This window comes from Cyprinus carpio, chromosome B18, assembly GCF_018340385.1.
Source record: "Cyprinus carpio isolate SPL01 chromosome B18, ASM1834038v1, whole genome shotgun sequence".
NCBI lineage: Eukaryota > Metazoa > Chordata > Actinopteri > Cypriniformes > Cyprinidae > Cyprinus > Cyprinus carpio.
This window is the reverse complement of record NC_056614.1, coordinates 21,515,721-21,537,924: the sequence shown is the minus strand read 5'-3', so window position 1 is coordinate 21,537,924 and position 22,204 is coordinate 21,515,721. Positions and strand designations below refer to the sequence as shown.

The following is a 22,204-nucleotide window of genomic DNA, read 5'->3' as shown; positions in this document are numbered from 1 at the left end:
CGCCCTCATCCACAAATACACTGGCTGTATCCACTCTATGCGATATGGATCCAGTATAGTCTATCATAATACTCATATTACCACATTCAGATGCTACTCAGTAGCTTTCAAAATATACTGTAGCTTTAAGAGTATTGATCCGACCAAGAACAGTATTGCTCTGCAATGTCTAATGACTTCACTTAATGGGACTGATATACAAAGCTGTCTATATTAAAGCAGTGCTTGGCATAGTTGGTTTTAGAAAGGCACACATTATTTTGATCTTCAGTGAAAGCTAATTATTTGTATTATGACCATATACCGCTATTTGTGATCAGTCTGCAGGTGAATAGGGTAAAAAAAATAACATAGTTATCACCTTACTTACCAAGTTGATTGATTACATTGATAATTGCAAACATTTTTTATATTACAAGTTTTCTAAAATGTTATATTTAAATATGCAAATTATGTAATGAAATATGCGCTAATTTGCATAAATTTCTAGTACAAAAATCTGAACACTGGATGAAGTCAGTTTCAAAATTCTTGTTTAATTTTTTTTGACATATTAGAGTCAAATGTTTTTACAGAAGGAATTCTGGGTATCTCTTTTTGTCACTCCATAATTCAGAAAATACTTTGATCAGCTAGAAAACAATATTTTCACCTTTTTTTGGGGAACAAAATGTTGTATATAATCAAGAAAATTATATATGAACAAATCCCTCTGTAAAAACCTTCAGAATATAGACAGGAATAAATATGTAAAGTTTGGTGCGTGTAAGTGCCACTGAAGTGGAAATTTATGGCTCAGAGTTGGAGAAAAAACTCATTTTGAGAAAACGGCCTTTAAAATTATGTATTGTAATTGAAATCTATTGACACAAATAGATAAAGTGCTATAAAACAAACACTTAACAGTGTCTTTTGGATGTTTTCTTTCCATAAGTGTGAAAAACACTTCATGAAAAGCCAAAAAGGCCAAAATCTAAATATTGACAGGTGCATGAAAAAACTCTGTTTTTGCCTGCAGTGTCTCCCCTTAACAACACTAAACGGAAATCTGTCAGTGCTTTTACTGGTTCCTGTATTATGTTGCAAGTCAATTTGAAATGGCCCACAATTTCATGGTTAACAGCAGCTGCACAAAAGTGACTGAAGCCTTGAAATGCATTTTTTTTTCCATTGGAAAATCAATGTTATATATTTTTGTTCAATCATATTTTTGATTATCATTTAGAATTTTGAGGGGATTTTTTTACTATGTAAAACTTACTAGCTATTTTTTTCCTCAGTTTTTATTTTTCGGCTCTTTAACGAATCCAAATCATGTCCATGATTTGTGTGTGTGTGTGTGTTCACATACTGTGAGAAGTGTCACTAAGTTTCATCCCATTCCAATAAAGCAAAAAAAAAAAAAAATCAATTATATATACCTGCAATACAATACAGGAACCAGTAAAACCACTGACAAATTTCATTTAAAAACCAAACCCAGAATTCGAACATAAATACAATCATATAGTGTGATCTTAATTTAAATAAGATGGAAATGGAAATTCTGTCTCCATTGTAAAATGGCCCATATTCTGATAAACTTTTCAGTCCTCTAAACGAGTACATATAAAGGGTGTATAAAAAAAAACCCCAAAAAATATTCACACGGGGGTTGGCAACACACTTTCCTTTATTTAAAAAATAGTAGGATTTAAAGAATGCAATTTAGTGCACCACCTAATATATTTATAATGCTTTACATGTAGCAAAATACTCCACAGGACAAATCTGAGTTCACAAGATATCTGATAACTGCCACTCACCGGGATACTACATTAAACACGCCACTCGAGAGCATACGTTTCTACAGCTTGTATATGCAGCTTACTGGTGGTGGTTAGGGTGGCAGTACAAAAATACAGATATGACAGCGATTATGGAACTCAGTTACTTTTTAGATCCCTTTTTTATCCCAAGGATACCAAATTAATAAATCATTTTATGGCAGTGTCTGTTAATGGGAGAACAAATTCAATAATTCAATTAGTTGTGCTGTGGTCATTTAGATCACCAAAACTTTTTCATCCCTGCAGTGCTGTCCATTAAAATATCAGAATTCAGTACCAAAAAATGGCAACATTTCATTCAGATCTACAACTCAATTATTGAATTAAAAGGTACAAAAACAAAAGAAAAATTAAACCCTAAAACACAATAAATGGGTACAAAATTAGTTTCAACGACTGTTGAAAAAATATCCCAAGATATACAATCAGATGGCATGGGTGTGCAAGCTTTTAGATGTTCTGGAGATCATATTTCTGGGCCGTCTTCAATATGATAGAAATATAGAGACCTTACCTTTCTGAAAAATTAATTAGTATTTGGCCAATTAATAATGAACCTTTACTTTACAATTGCTACAAACTATAATGTGAATTTTCATGTGCTTCATGATAGTATCCACAGATGAAAATCCAACAAATTAATTCTAATATGAGATTAAAAAAAAAAAAAAAAAAACTTTAATAATGCAAAATCTTATCTATGCTTAGCACACCCTTAAAATCAATACGTGACAAAATATATGATACAAAACAAATGACAACATACAACAATGAACAATGTACAAAAAAAATAAAAATAAAATGACATTACAGCACTTGTGTTGGAGTATCGAGCACTGAGATTCTCTTGCACCTTTAGATACTTGACAGACATATTTAGACATTTAGCAAAAAGCAATATCTTTGATGCATTTTAAACAGATATGCCCCAGATGTCATAGACATTTGCAACAGTTTATGAGATGATCCGTAGTGAAATGTTTGTGCATTAAGCTCGACACAAATGCATTGCAAAACATAAAAAAGAAAAGCCGTAAAATTTAAAAAATGTCTAATGCCAAACTGTTGTTGGTTGTTCAACATGATACTGTGTCCTTCAACACTAACAACTCAACATCTGACTATTTCAGATTTAAATACACAATGTAGCCTATAACAGTGGAAAAATATAAAGGAAAAATGGGTATTGTATATAATTTTTTAAAAAAGGTGAATAACAGTGAGAGATGGGTTTAAGGACATCTTTGAAAAATTAAAAACATTGGAACAAGGAAAAAAAAAATTTTTTTTTTGTTCCAAACTCAAACAATTCCTAACCTTGGAAAGCTTACACACGGATTAGTTCACAGGATGCAATTTTGCGGCCAAAGTTTGTAAATCAGTCAGATAAGAGGGTTGGGAGACGTCATTGAAGTTTAGTGTGGCGGGGTTAAAGACAGTACACTGAGCAGATGGAGCGCATCAGTGCAAACCTAATCAGAGCTAGTATTGACTAACTCCATGGTGTTCTTGAAGCAAAAATGGGTTTGAAGCCAGACCACCAGGCGTAACAAAAAATAAAACATTTTCATTTATGATGGTAATAATGTTGACTGTGGCCTACTGGAGACAGGCTTGCATATTAGAACATTTTCTTGCATTGTTTCTGTTTGCTAGCGATGGTGAACATGCGGAATTGATTGAAAAATGCTGTAGATTCCAGTCCTCCTGATACAAACGCCTCATAACACAAATCCCTTAAAGCCAACATGAAACACCCTTGACAACCCATTTTACATCTATAATGTGACACTTTTGTGTGTAAAACAATACGTTCATTGATTAAATCAAATGTAGGTTGGGACAGGATGTAAACCAACCGTAATGCACCTTTTTCGAATCTATAATTATTTGTAACATTCAGAAGTTAGCCAACATTAAATGAATGTGAATAAAATGTAAGAATGGCTGCATAACCTAATATAGTAACCTAAACTGGGGTTCTTTTTATATATATATATATGTGAAGTAAATGGGGTCAATTTTGGCTTCATGTTGACTTTAAACGCTTGCAGGCAGAGTGTGAGTGAATCGAGTCTGCAGTTTCTCAGTCTTTTACTTTTTCCACTATCGTAATAACCACAGGTGGCTCTTATAGCAGCAGTGTTCAGTGACAGAGTTCCTATCATCCAGAGCAGAAGCTCTTATTCCCCTCCATTTCAACACGGGATGAACGTTAGAAGTAGCTGTCGCTTCTGGTCCCAACGGTTTCTTAATGTAAAGCAATTTTTCTAAAATACAGTAAACAATGTTTGTGTGTCAGTGAGTGTTTGATGGGATGAGAGGTGTTATTATTTCTCTCTCCATCTCAAGTGCTCTATTACGTCCCTCTTGGTCACACATTAACAACGCGCCCACGCCGAGCTCTTAAGGGACGGCACGTAGTCTCAGTGACAGTTTGGATAGGAGACCACGAGATGACCCCACTCTGGTTGTCTCTCAGCCATCATCATGCCCCATCTATTGCTCAGTGATTTCAAACCCCTAAAAACTGTCTGCTGGTGAACACACGTTCACTTCAAAACTTCCTCGTCAAGATGCATTTGCTTTGAAGCAAGTCCCTTTAGGCTGTGATACAGAAGCATTATCACCCCATTCAGCAGGAATGTAACCGTTCCAGCCTGATGCTTGAAACTAAAAGACAGATGGAGACAGAAAAGAGCCGAGAGAGACAGAAAAACAGCACAGGCTATAAAAAGCTGAGGTGTGCGGAAACCCTCTTTCTCTAGATGAATTATGGCTGGTGGATTACAGTCTACTATTATAACTAACACTATGACTGTGCTTGTATTTGGTTCTGCTCTGCTGTACTGTACGCGGTTTAATACTATCTTGCAATGAAGCAGTATTGACAGTTTTCACAGTTCTGTTGAGTTGGTATTAGTGCTAGATTTCCTGCTAGGGATACTTTAAAGAAATAGTTGAAGGAAATTTCACTCTGTTCCCTGTGATTTTCTTCCAAAGGGCAACAGACCACCAATTTAAATCATTATTTGGCCCACATGTAATATGTGCCCACAGAACTTGTCAGAAAGGTCAGAACATTTCTGCAGAATTAGAACACCCATCAGTCATAAAGTTCTATAAAATTACCACATTTAAATCATCTTGCAGCTCAGCACATTTACATGTTAAAAGATTGAGTGTCTCAAAGAATGTAATATAATATGCATATGCACAAATGAGAGTCACTTCCTCAGCAAGTAAGTTTTGAAGTGAAGAAAACTGTAACTCTTATGCCGTATTACTGCAGTATTTTCCCCCTCCTTTTTAGAGTTTGTAAGCATCAAGTCTGCTTTTTTTTTGTATAGCATAGAGCCACATTCTTCAAACGATTTCCTTTTGTGTCAACGGAAGAAAGCAAGTCCTACAGATTCGACATGAAGGTGAGTAAATTAATAAGACTCTTTAAGTCTTCCAAAAACATAAACGTTACTGTCCCAGAACATGAACTAGGTGGAATCTGTATCATTAGGCTCTTTCTCAACATTTTTTTTGGGGGGTACAGACTTGGATTCAATGAGCAAAACATGGGGAAATGGTCAAACTCACAAAGCTCTGCCTTTTATACATTTTTCTTTTACCAACCTTACATCATTTTCTTCTATAAAAACTTTGCTTCATTGTCTATGCTACAGAGTTTTCAGTAGAAGTTTGGTTAAAATGACCTTTTAGTGATTAACAAAGAGGATGTTTTTGCATGAACGTGGATGGCTGATTAATCAGACAGTCTGTATATGGAAAAACAGTCCCTGTTTGATGTATTATACTGACATTAGATTGTGATGGTTCTCATCAGAGTGAAACTTTCAACACTTTTCGATGCGTCCTCAAATCACAAACCTATAAACATAAGAAAAGGCTTATTTCCAACACACACAGACAAACTCAAATTCCTGGTCATGCCTCGCTAAACTCTTTGTACGGGTTTCTTCCAATCCTTAGGTGCACAAAAATTATGGGGTTGGGGCAATGTCACTTATAAAAAGAAACAAAAGAAGTCTTGAGCCGAAATGACAAGTTTTCTGTCTCGTACAAAACCGCATCATGCTAAAATGGAGCTGTTTGTCATTTACACTGTAGATGGAGGTGATGATGAGGGATGCTTTTCAAATTCATCCACCATGAAGGTTTCCAGTCTGATGTCTTCTCGCCTCATCTTTATGTTGGGTGGAAGGATTTACGTATTAGTAAAGCCACACAGTTTTTTGTCATTATTCTCCTTCCTGCAAACGTTAGTTAGTTCAAGCGTAAAATAAAGGTTCTAGAGGAGATGAAGAAAGTCAGAGGCCTCATGGGGAGGATTCTGGCCAAGAGTCAGTCCTCTCGTTCCTCTCTGTCCCCGGGTCTCTTTGGCAGATGAGCAGATGGGGAGAAAGAGTGGAAAAGAGACAGACCATGGCTGAAGTCTATACAGGATGGTAAGGTATAAGCTGGGGAATTAATGGGAAGAGGGATTGGCCAGTGGTGAAAGTTAGATACAAGAGGAGGAGCTGTCCTCCAGAGTCTGTCCCATAATGCACCAGGACTCCTCCCTTGAGAAACGGCCTCTTTAAGCATCATATTTCTTCCCGCTTCTGTGAATCTGATGGAACAGTGTCATGGAAAAGGCCATTCCCAGGAGCTGGAATGACAAAATCCAAATGTAAAGGTTAGTGTGAAACACATGAGCTATATGTCTGCAAACACAGATGGCCTGAGTCAATCGAGAAAAATCATTGGACATATTCCTAATTAAACACTAGGAAATTCAAGCGGTCACTGGTTGGTTGGTTGGGATATGCAGTTATCCCCTGCTGATAGATGATGGGACTAGACCATAATGTGACCGGCTGGCAAAAACAGCTTTCTTGATTGATGGAAAAAGCTAATATTTACAGTGTATTTATTATTTAATGCATTAGATATTGTATTGATGTAACAATAAACAATATTTGCATTGATGTAACAAACAATATTTCTAAAGCATTTATTAATTAATAGTTATTTTTATTTTATAATTAATTTATACTACTTGAAGTTAATAAATGCTGTGAAACATTGTTCTTTATGATACCTAATGCATTAACTAATGGTAACAAATTTAACCTTAATGCAAACTGTTTTTTAAAGCAATGCATAAATCGCAGTTATTTCCTTTAAAACATCTTATTAAAACATGTTTTTCACTTTACAGTTTTTTTTATTTATTTTTATTTTTTTTTCATTATATTATAATACATTTGTTAGCCATTTGCCAGTTTATTTAAAGGGTTGTCTGTGGTTTTTGATCAGCAAGTAAAAGTGGCAGCAAACAGGTCACACTTCCAGGGCTGCATGCATCATCTAAGCAGCTGCCAGTGGATAGCTTTCTCCAGGTATTACAGACCCTCTTTGGAAAATTGACCTAATTTTTTTTTTTTTTTGGGGATGTGGAGCATAGTGTCATGGAGGTAAACGGAAATGTGTTGCAAATATACTGACTCTTTGAAGTTCATTTTTAGATCCATCCTGATACATCAAGCGCACAGCGGTGGTCGACATTCCACAGTCATTATCCTAATGCTGCAGAACCTGCAGTTTTTATCACGTGAACAGGAAGCACTATCAGACTGTGTGTGGATTAAATCAGATTCTCTCACATCTTTGAGCTTTAAAGGTATCACATTGCTGTTTCTTTACACTGTCAATTCCCAAAGAAACTGAACTGTAAATCTTGGCAGACTCTCACACAGACTTCAGTGTGAGTCTACTGGTGAAGTCTAGGCCCCTAGCACTGTCTGACAACTAGAGATGCGCTGTGGTCGAAACCCATAGGGAAAAGATTCCTTCAGAATCCATGCGTTCTTAAGAGAAAGAATTACAGTACACTAACAAATTACCATAGTCTTATAAAGCTTCTTGGACACTCTAACATAGTTTTACCATGGTATACTTTTACACCATGTCAATACTATTCAAGTTTTTTTTTAATGTTTTTAAAAGAAGTCTCTTATAATAACCAATGCAGCATTTATTTCATCAAATTGCAACAAAAACAATACTGTGAAATATTACCATCTACAGTAACTGTTTTCTATTTTATATATATATATATTTAAAATGCAATTTATTCCTCTGATGGCAAAGCTGAACTCTGATTAGCTGTTACTCCAGTTTTCAGTGTCACATGATCCTTCAGAAATCATTCAAAATATACTGATTTGGTACTACCCATGTTAAAAACAATTGTGCTGCTTAAATTTTTTTTAGAAACCTTGATACATTTTTCCCAGGATTTATTTGATTATTAGAAAGTTCAAATGAACAACATTTATTTAAATAATAATAATAATGCTTTTGTAATGACTTTACTATTATGTTTTGATTCATTTCATTAATTAAAAAAATAAAAGAAAAAAACTTTTAAATCTTATTTCCATTCATGGAACATGAATGCTAATCTAAAATTACAATGGAATATATCAAAGTAGCATGGTGCTTTGAGGTTTGTTCAAATCCCTAAGTATTGCATAAGCAAGCCCCACTAATAATTTAAAATGACAAAACGCTTACAGAGCACACAGTTTAGCAACTAAAAACCAGATTATGGCTGGCATTTACTGGATGAGATCTAAGTAAATCACCCAGCTCAGCCCATGAGGAGGATTATGTGGCAAGTGTTTGCTTACAAGCCTGTGGTCACCTCTTGCTCCATACTGAGAAAAGTACTTAGTAAAGACCCCTGTGCACTATTATCCTCAATAAACTGCAGGTAATTACCGAACACAGGATTACAAGAACTCATGGATTAATTGAGAGACCATTTTTCCTAATCCAACATGGGCTACTTTCACTATTTACCACATTTTGATTTCTGGCTTGTGATAAATGACTGATATGGACTTGGACTGGCTGTGAAACTGTTAAAAGATACTCTCAATTCAGTTTGCTAACTTTAAAAGTGACAAAGTGGCAAACATGGCAATATAAATATATATATATTGATAAGTTGATGCATGGGCCATGTTTAACATGTCTCTGCCTAGTTTCTAGGAAAAATATGTCTGGCGTTAATGCAAAGCGCCTACGCAGAATGTACACACTAGACCGGGCTGCACTGATAATCAAATACAGTGAATTCATGGGTTTTCTAGGGCTATAACGAACCACTGCAAGACATCATGTGGGGCCGACAGGTTCACTTTCTACATATTCGAGTATCAGCAAACCCTAATGAGCGGTTCACCTTTTCACTCCTGTGCTGACTGTGGCGCTCCACACATGCGCTTCACTGTTTCAGCAGAACCAGACGAGACAGGCACGCTCATTATCACCATTGCATTTGACACGCTGAGTGATGGCAAAACACACCAGCGCGCACAATCTTACCTGAACTACCAAGATACACATGCCGATGGTTCCGAGGAGGTGCTTATTATCTTCAAGCCACTCTTCAACCTTCTCGTAGCAGCCCTGGAAGACAGGAAGAGTCACGAGATGTGATTTATCATCTGGGCGAAAGCACTAATACAAACAGATTGTGCATGTTTCACTTTCTAATTTGCTAGTTGTTAATTCTGATCCAGAGAAAATGAGCTGAAGTCCAGCAGTGGTGGAATTTGTTTTGAGCACATGCTTGAGCGAGCGAGCGACTGCTGCGGCTGCATTTTCAACGCGCAGTGACTGAAAAAAAGCACATTCAGCGATATACTGTATGTGGCTATGTGGGAAAAAAAAGACAAAACAGCTTTGAGTTGGCGGTGTTGTGGGCTGCTTTTCACACTAAGGCATTGAAAAGGAAATCCATTTCCAGCAAAACCGAAAATTGTGGCGGTAATACAATATAATACCTACCAATACTGCAAAACGCTTCTCTGCACATAGCCTCTATGTCAACATTTTTGACTATTTCCTATTGTTCTGTAAATTTAAAGCAATTTAAGACCTTTTTTGTTGGCTAGCTGCTTAACTTCTGGGGGAGAAGATAAATTCAACAATTAAACGGCTTACGGTTTCAGACTAACTTGACTACCAATGTGTCCCTGTGTCATTTGCTTCCCTAGAAGAAAACACAAAGGTTTCAGCAGTGGAAATCATGAAATTTACTCAAAGTTTTCTCTTGTGGCAGCTTCGCAAACTTCAAGTACGGCTTGTTCTGCTTTAATGAAAGAAGCTTTTGAAAAGAACATTGAGAATTCACTAAATGGAAATGTTTTATCTGCAAACACTCCATTCGTACCTAGTGAGGTAACTAAAAGCTTCAGATAAAGACAGTGTAACAGTTTGACATGTAACATCATTTGCTGATGTACAGCTCTGTCAGTGGCACAAAAAATACTCCCTCAAGAGACCATTGCACTCTCTACAGTCTCATTTAAACATTCAGTATATTAAAATGAGTTTTCATAAGTTAAATCAGCTCCCATAGGGAAGACAAATGCATCCGATGTCCAAAGGTGAGCAGGAATTCATAAAGACACATGACTCTGGCACTTTACAGATGCACTTAGAGCTCCAACCAACAGAGATGTCTTAAATCTATGGCTTTTACTGCCTTTCATTTATTAACAATAACTCTTTTCAAGGACAGAAAAGAGAAATAAAAGAAATCCTCTCAGTTATTACCTCCTGTCTTTTCTTTGATCCTGTCTAGAATCAGAAATGTTCTTTAATGAATATAAGAGTGGCAATTCAAATGTATTCGAAATGGGGATGATTAAATTGAAAGTCGTGCATTTGAAATGTGTATAGTTCACTGCACGCATCAAGGCAATTAAAGGTCTGGGGAATTATGGCAACATTATCATTGGTTTAAGTGCAGGTGTCCACTCACCCGAGTCCAGAACATGTTGGTGGAGTTGCGGCCACACTCCTGATAATGCTCTTGACAGCAGCGGTCAGGCACCACCTTTTCTTTCAGAGCCTCGTGCCAATCTGTGTAACCAGTTACGCCACAACACTTCCACTGTCACACAGGGAGACAATGATACATTTTAATAAGAACCAGATATTAGTGTGTGACAACATTTTCTTGATTCTCAACACAGTCATAATTTCACAAAGAGTACCTCAGCTTGAATGATATTCCAGGCATTTCTCAGCCCAATGTTGTTGTCTGTGTTGTAGAGAGCAAGTCCGTCTTTCAGGTCCTGCTTTGCATTCTCACTGACCTGTAAACAGAAGGATAAGTTTATTAATAGACCAAAAAATTCATAAATGTGCAAGTCAACAATAATTTCATAACTTCTTGGTTATATAGAAATTTATATACACAGTTTCATATATTTAGGGCCCTATGATTTCCGCGATGCAGAAAACGTGGACGGAATCGCAGAATCCAGTCATAAAAACGAAATTTACAAGTTTAACACGGAATGTCACGGAATTTGTAAATTTGCAATATAAACTAATATCTGTAAAAATTATGCCAGAAAAGTCGATTTAAATATGAATCCTGCATGTTCTGCATGTCTCTGTTAATGAATGGCGCAGAAGCGCGGTTTCATTTACTACACACACGCGCGCAGACGTGATTTCAACGTCTGCCGTCTCACTAAATGAGGATGTAAACACATGAACAACATCTCCAGAACTGCTCTAAGAGTGACTTCATGAGCATTTGACTGTTTGATTTGAGTAAAACTAGTGTCATATCACATACACAGAACTGTAAAGGTAATCACGGCAACCCGTCAAAATAAAAGTCTGGTTTAATTTGTCAGAAATGTATTACTATTGTTCAGCAGAATGTACATAGCCTACTACTACTACTTCTAAAAGAAACGGAAAACATTATTTTTTAAGTAATAGTCATTTCTTCCATGTTTTAATTTTAATAGTAAAGTTAGCTTTACTATTAATAGTAAAAATAAAGTTAGCTTAATTTTCAATAATTAAAAGATAACTTAATGTATTATGCCTTCATTTGATAACCAGAAAAATGTAAATACACAACAGAATTTCTGAGAAAAAAGGCTATTTTAAGAAGAAAAAAAAAAAAAAAAAAAATTAAGTTGTTTTTATGCATTTAAATAATTAGACATGCTAAAAAAACAGAGTTAGGTAAGAAAAAACATATGGTGAAGAAAAAATAAAACATTTCATAGGGCCCTAAACCTGTAATTTTTGTTAAACTTTTAATAAATTGATGTGAAAATGCATACTGTAAGTTTTGTTATTTTAAATTATTAGACATGCTTTCTGATTAATACAATTTTATTTAACCATTAAAAAGGAGTTGAGAAAAATTTAAATGGAAAAACGGAATTTGGAAAAAAAGAAAACGAAATTCGGGGAAAAAATAAAACTGATTTCATAGGGCCCTATATATTTGACAGAATGACACTCACACAACTGCCAAAATTCAATTAAATGTATAGGTTGAAAACTTCAGGTTTTCATTCAATTAGTTTGGATAGTATGTATAAATATTAGTATTGCAAATAGTGAAAAGCAATACGCAAGTCCTAAGAGAAATTTACCCGCTTGTCTATCCTAATAAGCCATCTCTGTTTAGTCAATACCTGCCATCGGGTTCTCGACTACTACATCTAATTAATATAACTTGCATCATTCATTGGCTGTCTCTGTGAGTAGAGCGATAATGCATGCCATCGTTGACGCTGGAAGACAACATACTCATATACACGCCATGCTGGAATCACTATCATTTCCCCCTCGGCTGGGGTAGATAAATATTTCGCTGGCAGTTTTAATGAGGTGTACGATCTCACGTTAGTGGTTCAGTGCACTCTGGCCCAAAGCGTTGGAAGTGCAGAGTGATTAGAGTTTGACAGAGCGGCAGTCCTGATACAGACGCACACTACATTAACATCATTTCACCCTAGAGAAAAGACAAAACACCATATCCTGGAAATTCAGGCATATTTCAGGGAAAGATAGACTCTCACACAGACCTATAAATAAGATGTATAGAGATAATATCTGCACTTACAGCTTTAACATTATGATTTATTGTCACGCTTCATATTGCTGTTGCATTTATTGTATTATCACAACATTCACATCAGAAAGACCCTGAACTTCTGAAGAAAATAAGACTGGTTCCTGTGCATGATGCTAGGATGTTGGGGATGGTTGCTAGGACATTGGTGGTTGCTTACTAGCCTTAAAAATCCTATCAAGTTTCGATCACATTCTAGATTCCTAAAAATTCCTATATATGGTTTGGGACCATGTCTGTCTATGAGATCTTTTTTGCCAACTTTTTTTCATCTTACAGGCAGAAATAATGAATTAAACCACTCACAGGGAACATACTAGTTAAAATTAATTAGATAATAAAAAGCTATATATATATAACAATTGATTTTAAATGCATGTTTTGGATAAAAGGATCTTCTAAATGGTGAACTGTAAAAGTGCAGGGTGAGGTACAAGCATGAGTGATAGTAATGCTTAGCAAACAGCACTAATAACATAACAAATTGAAACATTCATGCTGTGAAACTTCTTTGAATGCTGAGGGAAATTATTTAATGAACAGTATGAAATTTTAATTCAGATAATCTTTCAAATATATGTTGAAATTGGCCTAAAATGTCCTCTGGAGACCTCCATCATGTTTTTTTTTTTTTACATTCTTTCCAGTCATGCCATGATGAAATAAATTCAGCCAATGATGCAAAATGGCAGCAATAACATGAAGTCAAGACAAGATATTACAAAGCTAGTAGTCTGCATTCATTAGTGCCAGATATTTTTTCTGGTGGGTACGCTGTGTGAGTAGCCACATTTCAGAATGGAGAGAATAAAATGAAAGGTGAATAAGCACCATCATCCCTTCTGTATGGAAAAGTCTTCAGACCCCCGAGTCTCATTATACAAGAATACATGAAAGCACACTCTCAGCTCCATCAGGGTACACTGTGACATCACTCCTTTCACATCCTGCTTGGAACACATGATGATCAGAACTGTTTGGTAATGGCTGTTCTTTCATACATAAAGAAAAGCGTCCCAATTACCCAGCACACGAGACTCCCATATCCCACACGGTCCAATTACAATTAGGCTCAGACTTGCAATAAATTATTAATCAGCTTGTGGCTGCAAAAGTCATGTAATTCTGTTCATCCTGTTCAAACAGCAAAATAGCATGTCTAATGGATGGATGTTACATGTCCGACTAAGTCTCCCTAATGCCATGAGCGGAGTAGGATTCCTAGAAAACTGCATTTTATTTTTTAGGCAAGAATTAATTTCCTTGTCTAAAATGCTAATTAAATACTTCAAAGGTTTGTGCACAGTAGAGAAATGAAAGCTTTTGTTACGCAACAATGCATTATATTAATCAAAAGTGACAGTAAAAAGACATTCAAATTGTAATAAAATAAAAATACAAATTTCATATACTGTTCTTTTTAAAATGTCAATTCATTAAATCATTATGAAAAAAATGAATACTGTTGCCACAACAATGTTAAGCAGCCTTTAAATGGTTTTCAACATTGATAAAAATGTTTCCTAGGCAGCAGATCAGTATAGTAGAATGATTTCTTAAGGATCATGTGACACTGAAGACTGCTGAAAATGAAGATATCTTCCACCACAGGAATAAATTACATTGTAAATATATTAAAATAGATAGATATTTTCAATTGTAATAACATTTCACAATATTACAGTTTTTATAGTATTTTTAATCAAATAAATGCAGCACAAAAAAAAAAAAAAAAACTTCTGAATGATATGAGGTTAAGCAATGAGAACACTTCTTAGCAACAGCCTGTAACACATGCCCACATTTAAAAAGAAATGTGAAAAAAATGTATATATCTAGTAATCACTAGGGCTGCCCCCTTATAGTCAACTAATCGTCAACTAATCTTGCTTACATCAGGCAAGACAATCAAATTCTTGTCTATCATTTATTGACCTCAAATATGGCTTATCATCTGAAATATGGAAGTATTAGCAACTTTACATGGTCGCTCAATCTAATGTTAACCTAGAGAAATGTGTGCTATTGAAGTGTCTGTGCGGAGTGTGGAAGCTGAACAGTAGCATCACTGCAGGACTGATGGAGGCCTTAGTGCACTCACTTGCTCCTAAAATAGGCTACTCTGTCATTTTTGGTCATACAGATATGAGCAATACATCTTCCAAATCTGTAAAGACTCTGTTTATTTTTGTGCACTCATAATAACAACAAAACGTGCTTTTGTAAAATAATGAAAGCAAACAGGATGCGCTTTCAGCCATCTAGGTCTGTGAACTTGAGCGCAAAACTCAGTCTTTATCTTTGCCTTACAGGCATTAAAAATATATATAGAGAGAGTGAAATGTCTACTTTCAAATGAACCAATTCAAATGGAAAACAAATATTCTTAGATTATGTAATCTGTATGAAACATGCATACAGGCGCATCCACTACAGCGGAGATGAGTCAGTGTCTCCGAATCCATCTCTTAAACCGAGAATAAAGAGAGCATTAGTTTATCAAATTATTAAAATATTAATGCAATCTCCTTACTGTTTTTCCCTGACACATTCATAATCATAAGGCTATTTCTGCTGGTGCGCTGTAGCAAACTTTATGCTTGTGCTATATTAATAAACGCGCGATTAGTCGACTAATGTTTAAAATGAATGACTACTAGTCGAGAGCAGCCCTAGTAATCACAAACTTCTGGAAAAGTTATTGAAAGTCATAGTTGAAATGCAGCAGTCATGTCAAATAATCTAGTCATCTTTCTTCTCATCCAAAAACCCACAAACAGGGCAGACTCTGTGGAGGAACTCCGAAATAACTCTGTTTTCTAACAACAAAAGGGAAGCTGTCCTATCCTCAGAGGTGAGCGCAATCTGCAATGATAAATATCCTGCCACTGAAATGAAAAGTATTAGTAAGGTGGTGCTCTGCTCATATTCTGCTCCAGTCGCCATCTTGCAAGCCCTAAGGGACGAGCTATGCTAATGAAACATACTGTTAGAAGCATCATATTATGCAGAAAGTTAATTAGTTCTTCTCCCAGACAATGAGTTCATGGGAAGAGTGCCAGTGTGAATGAAATGTTACTGTAAAGAAGTCCAGACAGGACTGTCAATCTAAATCAAGATGGATGAACTGCAGCCCAGTTGTTTAGCAGTATTGTATCCTTTTTGGGATATGATTAGAATAATCTGCTGCACAACTGGGGCCAAATTAATATTTCAGTGGTTTGAAATGTACAACTGGAAATGGCGTAGAAACAAAATTCATTTAGAAATAGTTACATTTCAAATGTTAAAAGTAACATGCTGAATTAAACGTGAAATTCTGAAGACTGAAATAGTATTTTCTTGTAGAACAATCAGTGTATCATTCCCTGTAAATCCACTATTACATACTACACTATTTCTCAAAAATGAAAGGAGCATATGTTTCCCATGGCCTGTAGCTGCTTGTTGCTAATGCATAGCTCATTAGGAGTTTGTATACCTGGCCTTGGGTTGTGTTTAAATAATGTCTGTCCAGTTGGATCCAGTCTCATGAATGCATGGTCCAAAGTCATTTCAGCCAGCGTAAGCATCTGGATTGTGTGAATGACCTAGTGGCTCTTGGTGTTTGATTTGTAATCATTTCTCTCATTAGTTTCCTATGTTCTCAGGCAACATGTGAATGTAAAGATGTTAGTGTTTGTTTGGGAATTTGGAGGGTTTGACCTTAGGATCAGATGTTAGATGTGGCTAATAGATGATGTCATTATCTATACAACAATTCTTGGGGTGAACTGGGAGCGGAAACAGAGTGAATGGTGATACAGAGAGGAAACTGTGTGCTTTTCTTCAAGTCTTGTGTGTGTTTGAGTCTCCAGAGTGTGGACAGGTTTGTCATATTGCTGCCCTGGAGGCTTGGGTTTGTGGAGATGTGTCAGCACAATGTGTGTGTTGACGAAAGCCTGCTGTTTACTAAAGAGAGTAGAGGAAGGTGAGGTCAGACAGAAGATTCGTCCATCACCTCTACTATGCCAACAAAAAGTTTTGAGCAATTTACAGTCTGTAAACACACCCTTAAGTCCTAACTTAAAAGGAATAATTCAATTTAAAAAGGAAAAGGTTTTGTTTATTTGCTCAAGTCGTTTCTCATCTACATGCTTTTTTTCCCAATGGAACTCAAAAGGCCTAATCTGGCCACTCTTTTCAACATCAAAGAACAGACCACAATTAAGTTATTATTCATTGGTTAGCTCTCCTTGTATGAGCTTTTTGGCCACTCTTTTCAATTCTATTTAAAAGTGTACGAGGGCTGTCAAGCTTCAAAATGTCAGAAAACAAAACTTGTCCATATGACAATATATTGCAAAGTCTTCTGAAGTCATTCAACATCTTGATGTGATGAACAAACCAAAATTAAGCTGTTTTTCATTGATTAGCTCTTCTAATAGGAATTCATAAGTTCATGAGAAGAGTGAGTTGGATCATCTCAATGAATCTATCAATCCATTTCACAAAACAGATCTGACTGATTTTTAAATCAAACTCAAGTTAAACTGGCTAACTTAATGATTTCCTTTTAAGTAACAGTTAACAGTCATAAGATGGGAAGATTATCAGCTAATAGCTTAACATTAGCTTGACATAGGGTGTGCATATAGACAACTTGTGCTATTTTCATATCCTTTTGCATGCTCATTTATATGAATTTTACATGGAAAGAAAGACCAATACATCATTTAAAATTCCTCTATACTAGTTAGTTTGTGCATTTCCATTACAGATTCATGCAAATCTTTTGAGATATTTTATAAATGTCAATAAAAAACTATTGCAAAATGATGGCGTTCATGTTATGCGACTAAAACTAAATTTTTTCGTCTCACGATAAGTCATGACGACAGATGTTGGTAGGTTTACTTATATCGCCCCCACCACACTAGACATTATTTTTAATTGAAAGAGCTGTAGGCATGTTCCTGTGGCTCAGTGGTAGAGCATTGCGTTAGCAGCGCAAAAGGTTGTGGGTTCAATTCCCAGGGAACACATGTTAGCCTGAATGCACTGTAATGTCGCTTTTGATAAAAGTGTCTGCTGAATGCATAAATGTAAATGTATGAGAAGGAGCGCAGAGAGCCGCTTCGGAGCCACTTCTTCAGAGCACGGCTGGTATAAACACAAGCGTTGACTAGAGTGGCTGCGATCAGCTCCGGTGGCCACATTGGAGACGTAATGTTCCGCAGACATGTGACCTGTAAAAGTTTTGTGAAAAATTCCTTTTTCGAATTTCCTGAAAAACCATCTCATGGGTTACTCATATGAGTTTTTGCAAAATTGATGCGTTTCCACTGGGCATATTTTTCAATTTGCGCAATTTGAAGCTTAATGGAAATGCAGCTAGTGGCTGAATTTTCATTTTAGGATAAACTATCCCTTTAACAACATCCACAACCACATTGGAAATAATGTTCCATTAGCGCACGTAAGAGCTGCCCGACCTAAGTGCCTGTCATGGGATGGTAATTTCCAGCCCAGATGATGGGCCAGACTCTTGATCAGCAAGGGAAAGTCTGGCCATGCTGTGAGCTGGCAAGATACGCGCAGCGTGGGTCCTACTGTCATGCCGTCAGGTGCTTTGAAACCTGGCTCAAAGTCCTCAAAACCCTGGCTGACCGTCTCACCTGTTCAGGCGGTTTACAAGACACTTTTGCGGCTTTAAGCTCATGAAGTGGAAAATGGCTGTTTATATAGTCAAGCCTGATGTAAATCATTTTAACAGTGGCACATCCATGGTTGATTTGTTTAGTTTGAGTAAACAAGCAACTGCGATAATCCTGCCACATGAGATCACAAGCCTTACTCTCCCAGAATAACCTTGTAAATTGAAAATAACAGGAAATACAATGGAGACCAGTGTTTTGTTCAACTAAAATATGATACGAGTTTTGGGACCTTTAAAATGGACTTGGAGTTTTACCTCGTATCAAAGACACTCTCAATCCATTCCCTGCACACGTGGGTTGCTACTAATTTTTAGAGCATCCATAATTGTGTCGCTTTTGCCCATGTAATGGCACAACATTAGAGGCTAAAAACTGTGAGTCATCTATGGATTAAAACTGTAGCCACAGTTGAGGAGGCGAAAATGCTCTGTTATGCTCTTCATCTGTCTCTGTAAGGCTATCTTAAAAAATCACGCTATTGTGCATCCCCTTTTCAAACCAGCTAATATGGCTTCATTTGGCCGCCATCCTGTGGCACACGCGCAGGAATGAGGTCATGAGCGTAAAGACGGATGCTCTAATCTGGTGCCTAGCCTTCGCCATCTGCTGCAGTCAGATGGTGGGTCACTGCAGGCCCCACGTGTGTGCTTTAATCCACAGTGTTCACGTATGCTCAGTGAGGTGGAGACCTACTATACCTCTGTTTCGCCAACTTATCTGCAGGAGGGAAGCATCTTGCTGAGTTAAAGATTGAGGAAGGCACAAAACATTAAAACTGAAACTACAGATCTCACATTATGAAGCTATAACAATGGCAAATAAATTTGAATTTTGTATATTTGACATTTAACAAATTAGTTTTTTGTGGCATATTGATATTTAATACATAGTATTAATTTATAAATGTAAGTAGTACTCCAATCTTCAGTGTCACATGACCCAGAAATCATTCTAATACGCTGATTTTAGAAACATTTCTTATCATCATCATCATCATCATCACAGTTTAAAATTATAGTGCTTATTAATATGTTAGTGGAAACAGTGTTACTTTTTTCAGGATTTTTTGATGAATATTTTTTTAAAATAAAATTTCTTGTAAGAATGTAAATGTTTTGCTGTCATTTGTGGTCAATTTAATTCATCCTCACTTATAAAATTACAGCCTCAAGTTGTCAGACGTGGTAAATTAAAAATTCTGTATTCAAAAAATTTAACATAATATTTTAATTATTAAATGTCATGTCAAAAATTCAAATGTACAAAATTCTAATTCTATAATATCCTGCCCATTACTATCTGAGCAAAATGCTTGGCTTTAACTCTTGTGTTGTTTGTACAGAAAAGGTGTGCTTTCATACCCTGCCAGTGTGACTTTTTTTCCTCAGATGTGATAATGAATGCTTTGTGATTTGGAGATCAAATAATGTAGTCAATTAAACATTCCTCTGATGGCTCACGCCATTCTGTGCGGATGGAGCGGCAGGTTTTGAGTGACGGCAGTACCCCTGCCGCCCAGTTCACATGGTAGAGAAATGAAAGCGACGTGCTCACAGCCTTGTGCAGTTGATACAAATCTCTATATCTCATCTTCCTTCGCTTCTCTCTGAAGTATCTCCCTCATCACATTGTGTTAAAGGTCACATAGGTATCTTATATCGGTAGTACGAACAACATCAATACATGGCTGGGGGTCTCAGAGTGGTCTTTAAAGACTAATACACAATAGGTACACTGCTTTCAGCATAGCTTTCATTATATGAAGATACAACCTTGAGTCTGCACTCAATAAGGCACACAATGTAAAAAAAGTTTGTCTGCAGAAACAAACTTATACAGATGAGCGAGTGAGTCTTATGCTTCAAAAGATGTGGCATTCATTTTGCCACCAAAACGCAGCCTCACGCTTGAGTGTGAGTTACATGCTCCGATAAGACAACTAGGCAGTTCTCGTACCTTGGAGATAGGCAGATCCTAATCTCTAAATGGATTGTGGGTAAGTGAATTACTTTAGCTTCCACAGAGAGCATGGCAAACGGAGTGAATAATAATCCACCCAGAAATCCTTGACGGGATTTAACACCTCCTAGCATCCTGCCGTACATTTGGGAAGCGCCCTTGAAAAGAAGACTGTGTAGTGCACACACTGAAGCATCTGTTTGGTGACACTCACGACTTCATCAAAGAGGAAACAGGACCTCTGCGTGCTCAGGGTGGGTAGCAATCCACCAGGATCTGCATGGTGTCAAAAGGTCAGACTGCCCTGTTTTAGACATTCCATTTGGCACAGTATCGCTTCCAGTTGTGTGTGTGCGCGCTGCTCCTAAGGCCATGTGAAAGAGTCTGAATGCTGAAGCAGGTGGAAAGTTTAACCGAGAGAGAGTTCAGTGCCAATTACTTGGTGACAACTGGCCGGGATTAGGTCTTGTTGTGTGGGGTGACCTCTGACCCTTGAGTGCTCGCCTGGTGATGAAAACTCTTAACCTGCGCTGCTCAGGACAAGAGAGGCGGCTGTTCTATAAAGAACTCGATGACCTGATTAAGCTTGGAAAATGGGATGAGCATTTGACAGTTTCCATCGAAATTTTTTTTGCTGCATATTTTATGGGGATATTTCAAAAAAATGGTTGACAGAGACAACAAATGTGCATAAAAAATGTATATGTTTGCTCAAGGTGGATCTTTTGTGTTATGTAAGAATATATGTGAATAAACTACAATGAAAATGCATTACCGAATCAATAATTGATGTTCAAATACACAGCTATGAGGATTCTGGTCTAATGAGATTTCATGTGGGCGTGACTATACAGCACAATCCAAAATCTTCTGAAACTCATTTGTTTACAGATTTTAATCGTTTGTTGATTTACGTCATGCCTGGTTAGGATAAGGTGCAATTTGATGGGATTTTTTCATCTGCCAGGCAAAATCAAAGCCGAAGAATCTGCCACTAATTTGAGATTAGATAGTGGGATTTGTATGGAAATACAGTAAAATCATTTGCACAATATAAAACTGGTGAACAGGCTTACCTTATCAGAGTAGACGAAGAAAAGAATGAGCAAAATCAGCTCAGCCAGCAGAATAATCAGCAAGACAATGAAGAACTGCAAGAACAAAATATACAAAAAAGGAAGTGAGTGATACGATTGAGAGTGAGAAAGACACAGGGAAAGACCTGTCTGAATGAATCATCTCAGCTTTCTACACTCACCCTCTCCTTCTCATTCTATTTCACTTCTTGAGCTAAATATTTACACAGCCTTCCACACAGCATGCGCCTGTCAGCCAGTAAACATTATTTCGCTGAGTGCTCAGTACATTTTCCAGTCATCTCCTGATGACCGTTTCTGTCAAAGTCCGATTCGAGCCATCTGAAAGCCTTTAAGACACTTGTTTATCGAACCTCGACATTGACAGGTCCGCAAAATAAGTTCCCTTCCGCCAGTAGAGGAGGGTAAGTGCGATTATGTTGACTATGTGTGGCCTCACCAACCGCTGAATGACAATATGTGTACATGTCTGGTCTGCCTTGACTCTACTCGCTGGTCTGGACCATATGGGGTACGTAAATAGAGCAAAGTTGAAGGAATGGATGTGAAGACTGCAAAAGCTTTGAAGGTTCTTCCTTCCTAGACCTCTGGGGGAAGAGACCGCTACACCACATCCAGAAACATAGGGCTGGCTGCTTAGATCTCAAACCCAGTGAC

General features: G+C 36.8%; 1 protein-coding gene across 3 annotated transcripts in view; it reads right to left on the bottom strand.

The window, feature by feature from the left end:
* Positions 1–1,654: 1,654 nt before the first annotated feature.
* Positions 1,655–22,204, bottom strand: part of LOC109079841 (tetraspanin-9-like) — a 175,473-nt gene continuing 154,923 nt past the window's right edge. For all 3 annotated transcript variants that reach the window (XM_042744332.1, XM_042744333.1, XM_042744331.1), the window contains 5 exons: positions 21,527–21,601; positions 10,898–10,999; positions 10,663–10,794; positions 9,219–9,302; positions 1,655–6,492 (listed from right to left, as the gene is read on the bottom strand). In XM_042744332.1, the coding sequence (XP_042600266.1) occupies positions 6,421–6,492; positions 9,219–9,302; positions 10,663–10,794; positions 10,898–10,999; positions 21,527–21,601 (465 nt within the window). In that variant the 3' untranslated portion in view covers positions 1,655–6,420. The remainder of the gene's footprint in view (positions 6,493–9,218; positions 9,303–10,662; positions 10,795–10,897; positions 11,000–21,526; positions 21,602–22,204) is intronic.